The sequence below is a fragment of the Homarus americanus genome, unplaced genomic scaffold (genome assembly GCF_018991925.1).
Source record: "Homarus americanus isolate GMGI-L3 unplaced genomic scaffold, GMGI_Hamer_2.0 scaffold26351, whole genome shotgun sequence".
NCBI classification, from domain to species: domain Eukaryota; kingdom Metazoa; phylum Arthropoda; class Malacostraca; order Decapoda; family Nephropidae; genus Homarus; species Homarus americanus.
In genome coordinates, this window is record NW_024724368.1 from 2,129,431 (window position 1) to 2,150,709 (window position 21,279).

Below are 21,279 nucleotides of genomic sequence, written 5' to 3' on the forward strand. Positions count from 1 at the left end.
AACACATTGTTTACTTGGCTTAAGATTCCTACTTATCATTACTCCTAAATCTCTCTCGCAGTCGGATTTCACAATGGCATCGTTGTTCATCTGGTAACTGGTTTCCCTGTTTACATCTCCTATACTGAGTACTTTACATTTGTCCACATTGAATTTCATCTGCCATTTTTCAGACCATTTGAAAAATTTGTTTAGATCTTCCTGTAGTTTTGCGTAGTCCTCGTCAGATTTAATTACACGTCCTATTTTAGTGTCATCAGCAAATTTAATTATGTTGCTGTCTATGCCGATATCTATGTCGTTTATGTATATAATAAATAATAATGGTCCAAGTACTTAGCCTTGGGGAACTCCACTAGTGACGTTGCTCCAATGGGATTTAGTGCCGTTAATGCTCACTCACTGTTTCCTGTCCTGTAACCACGCCCTAATCCATTTTATAATATTACCTTTAATGCCATGTGCTTCTACCTTTCTTATTAGTCTTTCGTGGGGGACTCTGTCGAAGGCTTTGCTAAAGTCGAGATATACCACATCATAATTGTGCCCCTCGTCCACCGATTCGAAAACTGATGAAAAGAATGTTAATAGATTAGTTAGACATGAACGCCCGCTTGTGAAGCCATGCTGGGAATCATTGATAAATTTGTGCTTCTCTAGGTGGTTTCGAATAGAGTTTGAAATTATTGCTTCCAGTAATTTGCCTACAATTGATGTTAGACTGACTGGACGGTAGTTAGAGGATAGTGATCTATCCCCTTCTTGAAAATCGGTATTACATTCGCTATCCTCCAGGATTCACAACCTAATCGCCTTCCCGTGTAGTGTGAAAGTAGTTAAACTTCAGGTGCAATAAGCTGTGGTGTCTAATCTTCAGATCGAAAAATAAACGCAACTTTTCTTTTGAGTATGTTTTGTTTAGTAAGAATGCTCTACATATATATTAAACTAAGACCGTTTATTAAAATTGCCAAATTCACCTCCAGGTTCCGCCTTGTGAAAATAAAATCATCCAGCGTGTACAAGTCTAGCATTAGAGATGACGTCATGTGTTTTAAATGGTGGTTCGTGACTTTAAAGGCTAGGAGGTGAGGTAGGGGGTTGTGAGAGAGGAGAGGAGGCTAGAGGACACAGCGGCGGGAGAGGTTGGTGGAAGGGAAGGTGGGGCGTAGGGGGATGTGTGTAGTGTGTTGTGTTGTCAGAAGAGAATGAGAGGTAGAAGGGGTTGACAGGTACTCACTTTTTCCTAACTTTCTTTTTACTTGGCGTCAGTATGTATCAATGTTTTAAGAGCTAGATTTTCTCGTGTTTTTACACGAGAAAATCTAGCTCTTAAAACAATTAAAAGACGACTAAGTGAAATTTTTTAACTATCTGTATAGCATGATATATCTGAACATTTTTGTGTTTTCATACGCCGAGAGTTTTTGCGTAGCTTGATGACCGAAGAGCCGTTTGCAACTTTGTTTCCAGAGTTTATGGTTGCCTAGCCAATGGTGAGGCAGAATGGCGCATCACAGGCAGGGGAGCGGTTGGGGGACTATGGCTTGATATTCGAGAGCCAGTGAATTTCAGGCAAATAATCATTACAAATGCAAAGACAAAAACACAGACATCACCAAAAGGAGAAAAGATTGCAAATTGTACCAAACCAAGTATAGAACCTGGAAAACAACGCACTGCCATGACCACTGAGTGAGAAGTAGCGTTGCTAGGTTCCTGCATCACACCCTCACACTCCAGACCCTGATACTGCTCGATGTTCATTGGCGAACTTTACGCTGAGTAAATTTGGGCACACGGAAGCATTACGCTGGGGCTCGAAGCCTCTGACAAACCTTTGGGTGGTTCCTACTTCCTACAGTTGGTTAGGCGCTTCTTCCTGAGTGTTGTTGGCATGAAGGTGATATACCCATTTCTTCTTTTAATTGTGACTACATCTTGGTTGGGTATAACTGAATTGCAGTGCGATTGTTTTGTCATAATGTTGACTATTATACTCACAAAGCTACCAAAACATGATAGCCTTTTGTAAGCATAAATGTATAGATTTTATATACATTTCTAATGTTAAAACTAAGCAGCTATATTTTGAAGTATATGACTTGAAATGAGGTAAAGTTAGAACTAAAATTTAACGACAATAAATAAAAAAATATCCAGATTTATACATGACCCTGAACGTACAGTAAAACGTATCGTACACGTTCTATCCAGCTTATTTGTAATAAAAAATACGATTTAGACTACACCCTAAACTCTTTGGAGTTTGCTTAGAGGTGATATCGTCCAAGGAACAACGTTATAATGTAGCGCACCACAATTATTCAAACTGTGGTAGAGGTTTGAGACACAGCGGAGGGTGGGGTGTGACCGTGTGGGGCCTTGGTGCAGGTCGCTGGTGCAGACCAGGGCCCAGGCAGCTCAGGGCCGCGCGCCACATACAGTACACTGGTCTCACAAGTAGTGACTGTTGTAGATTGTAAACGCGGGAGAGGAGGCCGAGAAAGATGGGTGTTTGGATTTGGTGAGTTTCACTGATACTGTATTAAAGTAGAAAGTAATTGCTGTAGAGGGGGTGGGGGAGTAAGCGTAGGAGATAACGGAGATTTGAAAGTGGGTATGGTGAGGCACAGCTTGGCTATGGAGAACTGTCCTGGCCTAGATTAAGGTAAAACGAAAAAAAAATAGTGTAGGTGGTGAAGACAATTAAATAAGTAGGTGGGGTGAAGGGGCAGCTAAGCGGGTGGATTAGCAGGAAGCAAAGCGTCAGTGGGCGGGATAGAGGGCGGACTAAACAAGTCAGTTACCTAAGATTGTTTGGCAGCGCGGGGTAGCAGCGCCATCGCCAAGGAGCGCGGGAAACCTAACACTGTACTCTACTGTGACAGCGCATAGATTATATAAAAAAAAACAGGTTACTCCAAGTTTCCATAATATCCGGTTGTAAGGTAGTAGATGATATACGATATGACGCCAGTTATAAAAAGGTGGTATTTTGTCTCTAGTGAAATCGACTTAGCAGCCACGCCTGGACCTTCACTCAGAGATATGAAATAATACTTGGGTTTATGTGGTAACCAAATCAGATACGAGAAGTAGTAGTTATTAAGAGAATCACGTTCAGCCTCAATTCGTACTTGACCTTTTTAACAGCGCGATGTGATAATCTGAGCTAACGTTTCCGAATTTGTAAACGACTGTAAGCGGGATCAGTACTCTTGCATGTTGGAAACCTTTCTTGCAGTTTGATAAACATTGCTGAGACACTATCATCATAAGTTGCCTATGACGTTAAATATTAATTAAAGCAAAGTTCCAAAATCTAAAAGTCTTACACGTTCGTTATTTAACTGTATTATATATATATATATATATATATATATATATATATATATATATATATATATATATATATATATATATAAAACTTGGGAACTTGGGAAGCCCCACAGTGGCAGGCAAGTTCACTACGGGGAACGAGATGAAGCAGCCAAAAGGCTTATCTACTCAGAGAAAGTCCTAGAAGTGAGCAGCTATTTTCTGGCCAAAACAATGATCCCAACCACACCTGACCTGCTTCCTCGTCACACAGCCTCTGCTCCCATGCTTCCCAGCCATGGTAAAACAAATCACATTTTCATTGACCCTACAGATAAAATACTTGTACAATACATAATGTTAAACATATAGAGTGCGCTATCACGATTTAAACTACGTTTGTTCATTACAATGCGTGGACCGAGTGAGACTAACACCTCATTGCCGTAATTACCTCTACCAAAACACGAGTTACGTAACATGATGACACTCAGTCACCTCACCAAGTCAGGAAACACCCTTAAGGTACAAATATGAAAATACTAAAGCCGTAACCATAATGCAAATTTATTATTAAAAAAAATAACATTAGACTGTTCTACCAGTCAATGGAAGTGCGCAATTGTGCATGCACCCAGTAAAACGCACACGTATGCCATTTTTATAGATAGATGCAATTACGCATTTATGCAGACGCTTCACACATTCCTTACAAATGGCACCCTATAATAGCAGGAAGTCAAGCTACGCACAACTCCGTAGCCCCCCAAAAATAGGTTATAGCTCCACGAAGGAATTCTTTCGTAAGTAAAATTGCTGAAATGGAAGAACCTGTTGTGATGGAACCAGGCATACAAGGTCCACGCATCACCCAACACAACTAGGACGCTGTGGTCGCCGCAGCCAGGGTGTCTGACATGGTCAACAACACCTGAAGCGCTTCTCATACACATACATTGGCTGGCAGCCAACCTGTACAACATTTCTCTTTAGTGCCAACATCCTGTAATACACTAACCACAAATTTTATTCTTTAGGGCCAAAATGAGCAAACGAAAAAAGGTGAGTTAATGAAATATTAATATTTATCTACTGACTGATTCAGAGAGGTACAACGAGGCATATGTCGTGGAGCGTATTCAAGTATTGGTAGATGGAAGGGGGTAGTTGAACCATCCGGGGGGGTGGACCGTGGAGGTGAAGGGAGAGTGAGTGAAGACGAGGGAATCAGTTGGCGGTTATGATTGGATGCACCATTGCTCACGTCTTTTTTTTCTTACAGGCACTTGAAACTTTTCAAATTTTCATGATTTAGTCGAATGTATAGTATGGTGAAATAAAATCGGCAGGTCGTCAGCAGAATTTACAAATACAAAATTTAAAAACACAATGTGCAGGATGGTAAGTCTCCTACCAGATCACACTGTACCTGCCGACCCCCCCCCCCAAACCTGCTGCATACTACGGTTGTAATGGCCAGCCTGAACAGCTTCCACCCACACACGTATATTTATCTCTCACACACTCTTGCCACTCCCACTTATCCTAAAGCTGATGGTACATGTAATGAAAGAATGACAACAAAAATATATTCCTCATATTAATCCACTGATGTGGAATATTTAAGTGGTATATTTTGTTCCATTGTGATACAGGATACTATACACGGCATAATTAGTAAATACCGTGTGGTGTGCACCACACTGGCATTTTTTGTAACTCGAAACGCTAATGTAATATCATCACAAGCGACAAGCCCCCCCCGACTCTCCCCCTCCCCCACATTTCCTGTCCCGTTCCCCGTTGTACATTATATAATTTCTTATGGATGGTCTGTATCACTGGAAAAAGAACATACAGCGCCCGAGAATTAAATATACTTTAAGGAAAATATGATTACTAATTTTTCACTTGTGAATGGTGGCAAAACCAAGGTTAGCAAGTGAGGCGCACCCTGCGTGCTGACGACAACCCCTAGTCATAGTTGAGTCCCGCGTTCCAACTTTCCAAGTGTTCATTCGGTATGATTGGAAGAATTAGTCATAATTTGAATCTGAAATGTGTCTGCAAATAAACACTTTATTTTAAGGGAACAGTAACCTACTATCTTTTTTTTCTAAAAAAAAGTTGTGAGCAAGAATTTGCCACTAGAGCAGAACACAGGGCTGGGTAAATGGAGGGAGGGTTGGCGAGGCTTCGCGTGGCCATGGCTGCCTCAGTAACGGATAAATATTTAGGTGGTGACCTTCACAATTACTTGCGGCGTACGACAACATTTGGTAGAGGCTCGTTGTTCGGATACTCAGTACTCTTGAATACAGGCACGACTAACAGGTAGCCTAGTCAGCCTCACCAACTTGTGGCCTTGCCACCATTGTGCCACTTTCAGAGTAGAAAAGTAAAATTGATCACTGAGCTCAGCACACATAAACGACTCGCATTTATGATTACACTAGCAGTGTGGTCTCGAGCATCCTGAGAGTAAGTTTAGACGACTAAAAAATAAAAAAATAAATAAAAATTGATACGAATTATTGAAAGATACAATATACAATTAAAGCATTTATGTCATGATGTTTAACTAAAATTTGTCAGTATTTGATATCAAGACCGCGGTCACATAAGTTACAGCTTTTTGTATCGACTTTTACTGATAACAATGATGGCAACCTTTTGATAAACTAATATTAGCTGTAGGGCAAGGTAAGTGTTCTCGCCCCGACTCAGATGGAAGTCTAACGCCTCCCTCCAGCAAGGACAAATCATGCTTTTATATCCAACTTTAAATATACAACAAATAAAATAATCAAGGAAGCTCTTTTTACCAAAAAAAGCTATCGCTCTTATATTCTGAATTCAATGTTTACAGAATACATTGTGTAAAAAATACACGTTGTTAGAATATGAAAATACGAAGTACAAATAAACAAACGGAATAGTGGGCCATAACGAGGCGAGCCAATGTTTACAAACAACGTGGGTCGGTTCCAACCAGTCACTTAAAGCGGATATCACACTCCATACCTATTAGTTACCATGTTATCATACGCTATCATAATTATTTAACATTTAACATGATTGCACACGTGTGTTGGTGTGGGGATTAGTGGATGTCATCATTTTGACCTGACCTCATGTTTTTAGGTCACCCTGTATATTTAAGCCTCTCTGTCCATGTAATCCAGTTGCCTCTGAAGATGTCCCGTGTGATTTTATCAAGATATATATATATATATATATATATATATATATATATATATATATATATATATATATATATATATATATATGTGTGTGTGTGTGTGTGTGTGTGTGTGTTTCATTCTTTCAAACGTTGAGGAAATAGATGTTTGATTACTTGCATCAGTTGAATTTTAAAACAAAAGATAGGAAACAAGACATTAAAAGTTAGGTGTTTTAGGATTAGTTGGTCGGTTCGTTCTGTATTTTAATCACTTGCATACGAGGAGTCTCTTTTTCCCTAATAATATCTTAAAAATGGTCTCTGTGACGGAAGCCATTTTCATTTAACAAAAAGGTAAATCACTATTATGTATTTTCGACACCGGGTAAATAAACTAAGTACTGTACGTACAAGTAATAAAATGTTCCAGAAACAAATTCCCAAATCGATAATGGATTGGAGCATGATAACGTCATTATTAAGTTGGTGTGAGTTCCACACATATGTACATAATTTGTCAAAATAAACAGATCCTGGTTTGCTGCTGAAAGAAACCTATACAAAAATTTGCGTTACGGCGCAGCTCTAAACAAATTCGAGGTACCCGGTTGCGAGGTTATATAAACATATTTTTAAGTTCTGTGTTTTACTAAGTAACTGAAATAATTTTCGTTCTTACTATCTGTTTTAATCTGAAATGACCGTTGTACATCAATCCATAGCAGCGTCGATTATTGCGTGCGAAACCGGTTTTATGAATCTTGTTACAAAGAATCACTATAAACCCGCGTCATGTTGCAGAGAAAGTTGGGAAATTATTTTGTATTGGTCTTATTCGTTTCTGATATATGGGATGCTAGAGAAACTACATTTAAGTACATGAAAAATTGCTTTGTTCCAATACCGAATAAAACTCAAAATGATATTTTACGGAAATGCCTGTTTCTTGAAACTCCTGATCTTACGTGAGACAGTTAATAGATAGTGAATAAAAATCATAAACTAAAGATGCAGTGAGTGTCGATTTGAATAAAGCTTCAAATATGACGTTACGTAATAACAAACAAGGTTATGTAACCAAGCCAGGCGTCTTTCGTGACCCCCCCCTCCAACTCTACCTCTACAATGGTGCCACCTCGCTAACAAATTCAATCGATTTAATAGACCTCATCCATCAAAGTATCACTTATACAAAATACACTAAAATATCATAAAGTATTTTAATAGTATTATTAAATAATAAATGAAAAACCTTGATTGCATATTTATATTTTAATCTGTATGAGAAGTGAACATACGGCAATAGTCTATCCCGGGACCAGTAACGCTGTTGCCAACCAAGCCCACTACGACGCGGAAACTCATAGAGACAAGATGCCTACTACTCGCAGCAGCGGCCGAAGGAAGGCACCTGAGCTTAAAGAGGTTCTCCCAGTGAAAAAGGGGAGAAAGGCACCAAAGTCCAGAGCACCAGGTAGGTGCCATGTGAATTTCAGTATTGGTAATTGGTGAAAATGTTACTTTAAGGATATATGACGCTGGAAGATGTTGCCGGACCCGCGCATGGGATCGCGCATGAGACGCCACTTGGAATCAACTTTAATATTTTATTTATTTTTACTTAAAATACACGATGACATGTCACAATGCAAACGCGAACATGAATAGAATGCTCATTAGAGGTGCAGTGTGTTGAAAATTTTGTGATCTAAGTGTTGATGTGATGAGAGCAATGTGAACAGATAAAGCTCCACGTGGGGGTGTTGTGAAGAGCGGCGGCTGTTAACTTGGGCTCGCTTGCCCCTGATTATAGCCGAGGTACTGAGAGTGCTTACTTGTTATATGAATGAATAGTATACAGGTGACGAAGATACTGAATGATTTTATGGTATTGAATGTTCCTGAATCTATAAATGGATTAAGACAGCACTGCTGGTTAATGTCGAAGGAAGTAGTTTTCCGCGCCAGAATTTTCATTTTACTAAAAACATCATGTCGGCCATGAAAGAAGCTGTCTACAATATCTCATATGTTAATGGTCCAGAATAGCTTTAAAACACGTGGAACAAAGTTTGCTGACGTGAAATATGGATATCCCTTCCCTCGCGAGATGGGCTCACCAGGACTAAAACATGGCCGCTCAACCTTGTGTTCGCGGTCTTGGCTGACACCATTGAACGGTTGTCCACCATTGAACGGCTCTCCACCATTGAACGATTTTCCGCGTCTGGCGGAACGTAAAATATTTGTTGAGTGTTATTCATGTTTTGCCTAATTTTTGCTAAATTCAACCGACATTGCTGCACCTGAGTATTAAACAAACCTTAAATTCAATCGGAATGACAATATATGAGTTCCAAAGAAAATAGTTTGTTGATGTGGATGAACAATTTATACAGTACTAATGTAAATATAGTATTTAGTTGATAATTTATTAGTATTGTCTCCGAAGAGATGTAATGCCTCTAGTAAAGGATAGCTAAGCCAACCTGCTCAGCGTGTTACCGCCTTGGTAAGTGTACATTATCTGGCTGTGTAAGGTTATTTTTAATATGTACCGTTAATATCGCAATTTGAAACATTGTTTAAAATACAAAACATGACTCAACATTGGTCCAAGAGGGGAATTGATTCAAATGTTGGTTCTCCAAATATTGACGGGGAAGTCTTTCTTGAAACAAAATTCCATGAATTAGACTGTGCAACAAAAATAGCCTTAATAAATTTTGAAGAAGAAAAAAAAAAGGTTAGTTAACGAAGTGGCATTTGGCGCCAAATCCTTGGTGTGGGTAGGCGCTCGTGGCGGGAACAATTTAGTACAGAATCACAGTGACGTCATCCAGTTTAAGATGGAGTTTTGAACAACGAACTCACCAAAAACATAGGAGCCCTGCATGAGATCTTAAATATCATACACATACGAACTCAAGCCAATGTAAACTTGTTCGTGAACAAAATTATAGATAGCATTCACACTACTGGTGCGTTTCAACTGACGTGCACACTGCATACGTGCTTCAAACGTGAACATTTACACGCACTTGTGCATATACACTTGAAGGTGTTTGCATACTCACAAATTTGAATGTACTCTACTGAACTCTCATTCCACATTCACGCAAAATATTGCCTACCTACACGAACTAAGGGGAATGCTAATAAAAGTTATCTTTCCCAACCACGTGCACGGCCATGTACAACTATACATTGCCTATGAAATTAAGTGCTAGTATGAGCACCGGTACTATATTTACATGTACAGGTATGTGAACTGCATACTTATCTACACAAGAATAAACCTGTCGAACCTGTCGCAATTGAAATCATGTATTTATTTATAAACTTAGGTGCACACAATTCTTACTAGTAAATAATGCTTTCAAACAGCGTACACGAACACAATCGCGCTTGGCAGTCACACTCGATCCCGCCACCAACCTGACTTAGCACGTGGGAACCAAGATAGCGCGCCCACACTCGAACATGTGGCCGTCACTGTCGAACGTGCACGTGGATAAACTCGATCATGCGTACTTAATAAACTAGGATAAGAGTGCGTTGCATGGATTAGGTCATGGTTAACTGGTAGGAAACAAAGAGTCAGCATAAATGGATTAAAGTCAGACTGGGGTGCGGTCAAAAGCGGAGTTCCCCAGGGATCTGTATTAGGCCCTCTGCTGTTTGTTATATTCATTAATGATCTTGATTTAGGCATAACTAGTAGGATTAGTAAATTTGCAGATGATACCAAAATGGGGAGAGTGATAAATTCAGACAGTGACTTTGACACCTTCAAAGAGATCTAGATACCTTACATGAGTGGTCAGTAGACTGGCAAATGAATTTTAATACTGATAAATGCAAGGTACTGCAGATAGGGAAGACGAATACAAACGTTAAGTATAAACTAGGTAACACGGAAATAGAAAACTCAGTTTGTGAAAAAAGATCTAGGTGTATTTGTTAGCAACGACTTGAAACCTAGAAAACAATGTATTAGCGTTCGCAACAAGGCAAACAGGATTCTTGGGTTCATATCTAGGTCTGTGAGTAACAGAACTGCTGACGTTATCTTGAAACTTTACCTAGCATTAGTGAGGCCACACATGGATTATGCGGTTCAGTTCTGGTGTCCTTATTATAGAATGGACATAGATTCTTTGGAGAGAGTACAAAGAAGAATGACAAAATGATCCATAATATTAGAAACCTTCCATATGAAGAAAGACTGAAAAGCTTAGGCTTACATTCATTAGAGAGGCGTAGTTAGGGGAGATATGATAGAGGTGTACAAGTGGTAAGTGGGATTAACAAGGAGTAAAATGGAAGATGTTCTGAAGCTCAGTAATAACGAAATAACTAGAACAAATGGCTTTAAATTAGATAAATTCCGATTCAGAAAGGATATAGGCAAGCACTGGTTTGGTAATAGAGTTGTGGATATGTGGAATAGGCTACCGAGTGCTATAGTAGGATCGGGGACGTTAGGGAGCTTCAAGACGAAGTTGGATAGGCACATGGAAGTGCTGGGATGGGTGTGAAAGGGATCTGCCCTGTATGGGCGTGGTTACAGGACAGGAAACAGCGAGTGAGCATTAACGGCACTAAATCCCATTGGAGCAACGTCACTAGTGGAGTTCCCCAAGGCTTAGTACTTGGACCATTATTATTTATTATATACATAAACGACATAGATATCGGCTTAGACAGCAACATAAGTAAATTTACTGATGACACTAAAATCGGACGTGTAATTAAATCTGACGAGGACTCCACAAAACTACAGGAAGATCTAAACATTTTTCGAATGGTCTGAAAAATGGCAGATGAAATTCAATGTGGACAAATGTAAAGTACTCAGTATAGGAGATGTAAACAGGGAAACCAGTTACCAGATGAACAACGATGCCATTGAGAAATCCGACTGCGAGAGAGATTTCGGAGTAATGATAAGTAGGAACCTTAAGCCAAGTAAACAATGTGTTTTTGCTCATAACAAGGCTAATAAAGTACTTAGGTTCATATTAAGGAGTGTTAGTTACAAGACTAGCAAGGTCATCTTAAGATTATATCTTGCTCTTGAGACATCACCTGGATTACGCAGTTCAGTTCTGGTCACCGTATTACAGAATGGATATTGAATCCTTGGAAAGAATCCAGAGGAGAATGACAAGACTAATCCCTGGCATTAGGAACCCTGAGTACAGAGACAGGTTAAAGCATCTTAATTTGCACTCCCTCGAGAGATGTAGAGCGAGGGGCGACATAATAGAGGTGTATAAATGGAAGTCAGGGCTAAACAAAGGAGACATTACGAAGGTACTCAAACTATCCAACCAGGAGCGAACTCGAAACAATGGTTTTAAATTAGACAAATCTAGATTTCGGCGCGAAATAGGTAGACATTGGTTTGGAAACAGTAGTGGATGAATGGAACAAGTTACCAAACATCATCATTAACTCGAACATAAGAATGGAGGAAACTGCAGCGGGCCTATTGGTTCATACTGGGCAGTCCCGTTTACACCCAACCCCTATTGCTCATATGAGCATCCAACCTATGTTTGAAGCAATTCAGCTGGATAGCTTCAAACATAGGTTGGATGGATATATGAGCAATAGGGGTTGGGTGAAAAAGGGACTGCCCAGTATGGGCCAATAGGCCTGCTGCAGTTTCCTCCATTCTTATGTTTTTATGAAACACAACCCAGCCCAACAACCCAACTCGACATAACCCAGCCCAACATAATATAATATAACCCAACCCGACATAATCCACCCAGCCCAACATATAACCCAACCCAACATAATATAACCCAACCCGGCATAATCCAAGGAAATATATGTGTTCACTTAAAGAAGTTGTGCACTCGCACACATGCCTGCATATTTAGTATATGCACACAAACGTGTAACAGCCGCCACCTGTGCACTCACACACATACATAAATAGTTCTCATGTACTAAAAGATAAGTCATTCTGACCATTCCATACATGTTTGTGATTATTATTACTGGTTGTGATTATGCTGTATTGAACACTATTCCTGGCCTTTATAACTAATTACTGTACACTATATGGAAAAATATATTTTCCAACAGTTTTTCACCGAGTTGTTTTGGTTTGTCAGCTGATTCAGTGCACCTTTTATGTTTATTATTATACCCCACAGTGAAATAAGGGAGGCATATTTTTCTCTTGTCAAAATATTATGTTATCTCTTGCAGAACCTGAAAAGGCTGAAGAGCCAGAGGTTGTCCCAGAGAAGAAGGAGAAGGAGTCAGCGGCAGCTAAAGGTAAGTGTCAAGATGTTTGGTATTTTAATAAGGTTCTACACAGTATTTTAAATACAGGGGTATAAGATTATTGTGAGGGTGAAGCTTGAACTTCGAACATAAGAAGACAAAGCAACGTTGAAGAGCGAATGGTGTTTATGAGAGCAATTGTGAGGTGAATGAGATGCTGAGGACACGAGATGTAGAAATTAAAAATATATTGGGCTAAGAGTAATAAAGTCTCGGGTAATACAGTTGTGTTGAGGGAAATGAGTGAAAAACAGTAAAAAGTATAAGTTAAAGGTTGGTGATATACAGTAGTGGGTATATATATATTGCATTGTTGTAAGACTTATCCTGATTCCACAATGCAGAGGAGCCTGAGGAGAATGGCGAGGCAAATGGTGATGCAAATGGTGAAGAGAATGGTGTAAAAGAGGAGGAGGCAAAGGAAGAGGAAGAACCCATGGAAGAGGAACCAGCAAAGGAAGAAGAGGAAACCAAGGAGGAAGCTAAAGAGGAAGAAGCTGCTAAAGAGGAGGAAGAGGAAGCCCCAAAGAAGGAAGAAGTTGCAGAAGAAAAAGAAAATGAACCAGAAGCTAATGGAGGTAACAATATTTTGTTAAAACAGGCAACTGTTATTAACTATTGTAGTTAATGCTGTTCTTCCTGTTTTACATCTGCCTTCACAGCCATTTATTATGTTATCCAATCACTAAGCTTTACAAAGTCATTGAATCTTGCAACAACATAAGAAATTGTAAGTTAACATTAGATATGTCGAGGCACATGGAAGGTACTTAATGACGGAGGTTGTTTTTAAGGAAGTCTAGTGATAAAAATATTCTCATAGTGAGGTCGTGGCACATGGGTGTTACTTCATTGCAAGGAATATTATGCATACAGAACTATAAGAGAAATTATAGATTAAAGGGAGATTTATTTAGACTTCAAATTATTTTTTTTAGTAATGACAAATAAAATAGTGAGATTTTATAACCAGGTGCATCTCCAAAGCTCTTGTAATTTTCCATATCGGTAAAAAATGCTGAAGAAATAGAATGTGATGCAAGTATCTTTACTGAACAAGTAAAGAATATTTATGAACATCTAGGAATAGGCTATGAAGATTTTCATGTTTCAAACCGTTAGAATGTTTGAAGGAGACAGTGAATGAGTTGTTGTTAAAATAACTTTGCACATACTGTTGACAGTACAGTAGTTTTATAGGTTCAGTAAAAGGACCAAGGATGTCAATACATAGCTTAGTTAATTTTAGATTGGAAATAGCCAATTTGTTTTGCATTTTTACTTCATAAGTTTAGGTGCATGGTTCTGTCAGTACAATAACAGTCAATTGTGACGATTATCTATTTGATAAGGATAGGATACTTTGAGTAGAGTAACCTGATTGTTTTAGTTGGTAGAGGAATAATGCCTGCCTTTTGTTTTAATAACAGCAGAAGAAGTGGAAGAGCCAGAGGCCCCAGCACCCCCAGCGAAGGGGCGGCGAGGTCGCAAACCAAGAAAGGCCACAGTTGAGCATTGGTAAGTGACAAGATATTCAAATTATGTCATTTACAAAAATAATACCAGCATCTGCTTCAAAAATTTATATGCTGTTGTGCCGACTTTCCAGCCCCTGGGTGTTAATACAGTAAACCCATCAACTAATCCTACATCTTCCATTCATGTTGAAATGGCATCTAAATGTCATGAGACTTACTGTTATTAATGTGCTTTATGAAGGGTTATTGTTTAATATACATTTTTTATTGGTGGGTTGGTTATGGGTAGTTAATGACCAGCATGTCATCTTGTTTAAGTACAGGTTTATCCCCCATATTTAAGGTACAGTTGTGTTTATGGAAACCTTAAAGTAAATTGGGAACCTTTTAACATGAATATCATTGGAATATGTGCCTGACCTGTTGACGCACATTTATGTAACACAATGGCAACCCTACACTAATTAAATAAATTTCAGAAAATGAACATGGCATTTGCCTAAAGTAAATCGCAAGAGGATTAAAATTTATGCAGAAAATCACAAATCGGATATTCATAAATAAGGGGATACCTTGTATTGTACACATGATGTGTACTTATGCATTTAACATTTAGACATCCATCATCATCGTCCTCCCTGTGTGTCCTAACCATCATGTTGTTTATAACTTATAGACAACTCTATACTTGGCTCTCATCCATAACTGGTTTTGTGTGTACTTGAGGTCATCCTAAGTCCTTGACTCTTGTTTCACCATCATGTACAGTCACAGGCTAAGGTTCGCTCCCTTTGGTGACAACGGATTCATGGGAATGAGTCTCTGAACTGACTAATCCTGACTTATATCTTGTTTGGGGTCGACGCCAATCCATATGGGGGGGGACCTTTGACCCCGACTGTACACTCCCATCAAGTTTTTAATTTCTGCAAGCTGAATTAATAAACACATGCAGTATATCGCTTTAGTAGGTCAAGGGCAGGAAGGTGCTGTTTAGTGATTCTTTTGTTACATTCCTGGTAGTTACAGGTATTTAAATTGTCTATAATCCATATCTTCATTCAGCTATATTACACTAGGGTAATTTGTATTACTGCTTTTGTCCAGTCATATCACTACTTCCACAATAATACACACATCTCATGCAGCCAGTCCAAGTTAAATCCTTATTGTATAGTATGTTGGCTATTAGTCTGCCCTTTCAGAACACATGTAGCAAAGCATAGGTGGATTTATTCACTTAAGCCTGAACACATGCAATTCTATTAAGTACTTTTCCATCATTTAACCACCATTTCCTTTTTGATTTGCACATGATCTGATGTGTTATGTGCCAGTGTCTTCTGTGTATTACACTGTGTGTGTCCTCTATGTATACCTGTGAGAACAAAACTACTTTTACCTGGGATCAATAAGACATTCCCTATTGTCCTCATGTCCTTGGGATAATAAATTTTCCATCCCACTACATACCTTCACCGAATTAATCCTAGAACTTTTATCATTTAGCTCTTCCACTTTCACTCTTTCCTATTCACTGGTGCAAGTGTCTGAACATATTGTTTAATCCGTGCACTTCTTGACCCTTTGCAGTCCTCTGTTGTTTTGGTGGAGACAGTAGCCAACTCTCGGCCTATACAGTACAGTACTATACTAGACTCCCCAGTTCATTTACCCTCACATCACCCTATAACCCCTCCCATATTTTAGTTTTCCCTGTGGTTTTACATTTTTTTTTAAATATATATTCTGGTGGTTTTACCTTTTTATTATATTTTTCCGGTGGTATAACCTATTCCCGAGGTTTTATATTTTTTATCTCTATCTTTTATGAAAACCACTTCAAATCAAAATTTCTTGACAAATTCTCATATAGATTTGTTTATGTAAAAATACTGTATGGGCATGAATTCCATGTACAGTATATTAAAAAAGATTGACATGTATATAGTTAACCCTCGAAAATTTGTGAGGCTAGGTTATGCACATTACCACGATACACAAAACTATGAGCAGGTATTATTAAAGTTATGGGGTGTTTCTAAAACATAACATCAACCCTCCCAGTATAATATACATGTAGTATTAAAAATCCAGAGACATGCAGAAATAATGATATGAAGACTGTAGTAAAATTTAAACCACATTCTTAGGCAAATGCGTAACTGATACAGATGAAGTGATGGTGGAGAAGGTTGAGTCACACCTTACACAACTCTGCTCTTATGTTGACCAGTGACATTTTCTGAGTCATACATTGTTTGGTAAACCCAAGCTCAACAATGCTGGGGTTTGGGGGGCACACCTAACGAACTCTCTGAGACTGAATAACTTTCAAATAAATTTGATTGCAACAAAAGATTCTGTAAGTGGTGAAATGTTTAATTATTAACAAATAACGAGAGATTTCTTTTAGCACCTCATGTAGTTCAAACCGGAAACTAATGACAACAAAGCACATTTTAATAATGTTCCACACTGCTCAGTCGTCTTATTCAGCTCTACAAAAACAATATTTTTTAATATGTGGAGGAACTCGTGACTATTGGATAAACAAAGCCTTGAATCATAAATAATCGAGGGTTAGCCTAATATAGGAGTATGTCTCTTGCACTACAACAGTACTGTAGTGATGTAGATTTTTTTCATCAGATCAATATTGTGGCATGAGAGTACAGTATAGTATTTGATTTAAGATGACAGTATTACCTATTCTTGAGCCAAATTATTGATGGTTGTAAATAAGAATGACTTTAATAACATTCATTGCAAAATGGTGTTAGACAAAAAAAATATTCCTTCAATTGTTGGAACTCAGTGGTAACCTGAAAAATTTGGTGAAAAAATCTGACAGTTTTGATGTTATTTTCATAACGTTGGTTAGTGAACACTAACATGTACAATACTGTTTTAGGTACTGTATGTATGACAAGGAGATGAATAATAGCAAATTTATTTGAAAAATTGAATGTTGCTATAAAAGCAGAAATTTTTTTTAGGGAAATTTAAAAAAATGGTACAACAAGCTTTATTGGGTATTGTAACTATTTATTAATCGATAAGCCACTTGTGGGGAATGGGCTCTACCTCCATGGTATTGCTCCCTTGTACGGCTGAGACTACCACATTCCTACATGGTAGGGTCAGCTTAATGTTTCATGTTGTGTTCATGTACAATATGGAACATGTATGTGGTGGTAAAACAGAAAAGTTTTATTTCTTCAGAACTACCTTGGAAACTGTGGGCCTCTGACAAAATATTGAGAGGAGTTTTTCTTACAGCAAATCGTGAAGCGTTTTCAAACGGAATGCCGTTCAGGTGACAGACGGCATCCGAGCTGAGTTCCCCAATATTGTGGTGGAGCTTAACCCTCAGAAGCCTCGCAGTAAAACTTTTGAGGTATGTTCCGTTTGATACGCAAACGAACACATACCAGGGCTCGACATTAATAGTTACTTGATACTGCAAGGCACGTTAAGTCTCGTTCAGGATAGTGGAGTGCGTACTCCTTTTAAGACTTCCCCAAGTGTATTTGTCAGTTTGATAGTCTTAATTTAGTTCCCATAGGTAGATTAAAAAAAATGCAAGTTCACTTTCTCATAACTGGGTGCTGGATCACACCTACCTCTTTTAATTTGAGCTCAAATCCCCCTCCCCAAATGGTAGTGGTTTTATGCATTAGTCTACCAGAAAATTTGGTGGGAGCCCCACAAGTCGTTAGTTACGAAAAAAAATTAATGTTGGGCCCTGCTTCCTTTTGTTGGTGCTCAGATCCTTGTATGCTTATGCATCTTATTTTGTAAACCTGTTTACTTCATTTATTATTGAAATTTTTAGTTAATCAAGGCGTATTTTGCCGGTGAACTGTTTACGTCAGATTTGTAGTGTACTGTAGGTAGTAGTAGTAGTAGTAGTACAGTACGGTATTAAAGTAGTGGTGGTAGTAGTAAAAATGGTGTATAAGAGTTTCAGGATAAACTTTTGTTTAATCACCCCTCTTAGCTTTATCCTTATGGAACTTTGCCCTTACTCAATTAAACCCAACCCAACATTAATCTAAATTCACATGGTTTAAAATGTGACCTAACTGGACTGCATTTGGTGACCAGTTATTCTGGCTGTCATTCATAGTTCTAAGAGAAGTGCACTTGGATGGGTTCACTTGATAACCTAGCATTTTTGGGTCATTAAATGCTCATGATACATCTGTCTAATAACTATTTATCATAACCACAGGCAAATTACAGGGCTTCATAATGATGCTAAACAACTTAGATTTGCCATATTGACATCTAATAACTTTAAATAATGCCAAACGGCTTGCAGTTCTTCATAATCATTTAAGGTGACTCACGTATGTTCAAAATAGACCTTAATGTGAAACAGTTGTTCAGAAAGACATGGTGATTTTTAACCCAGTGTATTTATGACTCCAATTTAAGCCTGCCAGTAATTTAATCATTGCTGTTCAAATTGTGTGGTGACGTACATACTGACTATATATATATATATATATATATATAATTTTTTTTTATTTCTTGGCTATGATGTTACACTTGACATATCTAGTTGCATCCTATTATTTTTTGTTATATTGTGAATATTTGTTTATATACCACATAGCATGTACCTGTACTGTACAATTAAACAAACATCACTGATGACAAAGAAGGCAAAGGTGGGGGATTTATAGGTAATTGTCGAGTCAGTGTTATTTTTAAGGTGTGATGCATGAACTCCAGAAGTATGAAAAAGGTTCAAATTAGATGCAATGAAATACCTTTAGTCTGCCTGGGGGTAAATAGGATGTAGAAGTGAGACGTTTTTGAATAGAGATTAAGTCTTGGTGCACTGGGGTGGTATGAATATATAACAGACTGGTGATAGGGAGTGTGTACAATTCAGAGGTGGGAGGGTGGGATAAATGTGCATCCGGGAGGTATTGGAGTATGTGACTGACTAAGGAATGGAAGAACAAGGTGTTAAGTGTGTGTGTGATTGCTCTTGTTTTCATCCATCTAGTATGAAAAAATCTTGCAATAGAGGGTTAATGTGTAAAGGTGTTTAAACTACAAGTTTTTGGGGACACAAGATATAGAATACAGTACTGATAATTATAAGGAATCGTAGCTTTGACATGCTATTGCAATATTCACTCGGGGATTCTGGTTCTAATTAATTGGTATAGGACTAATTTTGATATCCTGTTCAATTACAGGGGATACTTTGTGTAGTAGGGGTGCTAAGACATACAGGGCATTGCTACTACTAATAAATTTAATAACTAAGGGTAATTATTAACTGGTAAGGATTCTTTCTCTCGATATTGTATAGATAATGTGTATAGTCATTGATATACAGTACAGAGTACAGTATTTTCTGGTGAAAGTACAGTACAGGTTGTTTAAAAGATGAATATGAAGACGAACTATTACACCGATATACAATATTAATCTGGTTCAATAGTTTGACTACCAGTACTGTATTAGAGTTAAGAAGTTGCACTTAAAATGAGTTACAGTATAACTTGTACAAACTTAAGATTGCTGGATGATTTGGAAGAATTTTTGTTGTGGGTAAGTATAATTGTATTTAATTTTCCAATTGGTAAATAAAAAATTCAGTTATTTTGATTAAAGTTTCCAGTATAGTTTATTAAAAAAAAGGCCGAATGATAACTTGAGTTCATATTCCATTCCTCACTTTTTGGAAAACAATAAAGTACAGTACAGTATATTCTAAATTATATAAGTTTTGAGATCCTTTGCCCCCTTCACAATTTATGGTGCCCAAGTTTATGAATTGATGTCAACGATTGGTTTAATTTATTCTTTAAACTTGTTGAGTTTTTGTCATTTGTAACTTTTCTAGAGCATTCAAGGTTATTTTTTTCTCAACAGATCACGATAACCTTTGATGACGGAAAGTCGGAATTGGTGTGGTCTGGTCTCAAGAAAGGGCCCCCTCGCAAGTACAAGTTTCCTGATATTTCAGTTGTGCTTGAGGAAATAAAGAACCAAATGTAAAAGGGACACTGTTTTTATTGATGTAGTTTCAGGTTTGCAACCCTTTGTTGAAGAGATTATAATTGGAATTGGTATAAATCTTTGCAATTTACCAAATTTTTCAGTTCATTTAAGAGAATTGATTCTGATAATTATGATAACTGTTCAGTGGGGAAATTTGTTAATGAATGTCTGTAGTTTACATTTTAAGGTGCAGCTTGATGAACAGAAGTGTGTACAGTACTGCCTTTATCTTGTAAATTTTTATCAACAGAAGGTTGCATCAGATGAGAAGGTCATCTCTGGGTAAATCTTGGAAGAGATTCTTTACTTGTTCTATTTATGAAAGTCGAAAGGTAAAAGCTGATGCTTGCTTTAGACTGGATGTTTCTGAACACTTGAGACAATAGTTCTTCCTAAGAGTTTCCAAAGATGATTTTCATTTATATTATTGATACCAAACTCACTTAAGTCCCTACCTGTAATGTTTAAATATGTACAAAGTTCACTGGTGCTGGCAGAGGTCTTGGATGTAGATAATGGCCTTGTCACTGCCAGTATTGAGGCTCTTGGGTAGTTCTTTACTCTCGTAGCTATGTATTGTGTGGTATAAAGGACACTTTTCATCCTCATCTCTCTGCTTACTCCTGTGGACACTGCATAATAGCCCAGCTACCATTTTCGGAGGATTTAGAATTTCATGTTCGTTTCATTATTTTGAATTGAGTCCTGTGATTTGTAATGTGATTTGTTCTAGTTTTCATTAGAATTATAAGAGATTTTGTATCGCCTTCATGAAGAATAAATATTTTTATCATATTGAATTGGACAAAATCTTTAGTATTTCTCCCACAAAGTGGTGCTAAGTTCTTTCTTTTCATTTTTCTCTTTGTAGCTGGAACCAGGTTTTTAAGCATTGCTCAGATTTAGTATTATTTTATTATTTCTGTCCACCTGCTTCTGTATTTTTAGAAAGAATAAAAT

At 37.9% G+C, this 21,279-nt stretch overlaps 1 protein-coding gene across 5 annotated transcripts; it reads left to right on the forward strand.

The window, feature by feature from the left end:
- The first annotated feature begins 2,495 nt into the window (after positions 1-2,495).
- Positions 2,496-21,155, forward strand: LOC121864138 (neurofilament heavy polypeptide-like). 5 transcript variants are annotated; one of them, XM_042363074.1, is made up of 7 exons: positions 2,496-2,527; positions 7,795-7,979; positions 12,734-12,802; positions 13,156-13,389; positions 14,242-14,329; positions 17,572-17,689; positions 20,191-21,155. In XM_042363074.1, the coding sequence occupies exons 1-6, from the start codon at positions 2,511-2,513 to the stop codon at positions 17,579-17,581; spliced, it is 603 nt and encodes a 200-aa protein (XP_042219008.1). In that variant the 5' UTR covers positions 2,496-2,510; the 3' UTR covers positions 17,582-17,689; positions 20,191-21,155. The 5 variants fall into 5 exon arrangements, with proteins under 5 accessions (XP_042219008.1, XP_042219009.1, XP_042219012.1 ...); XM_042363075.1 differs by having other exon boundaries at positions 14,245-14,329; XM_042363078.1 differs by having other exon boundaries at positions 7,828-7,979.
- Positions 21,156-21,279: the final 124 nt, after the last annotated feature.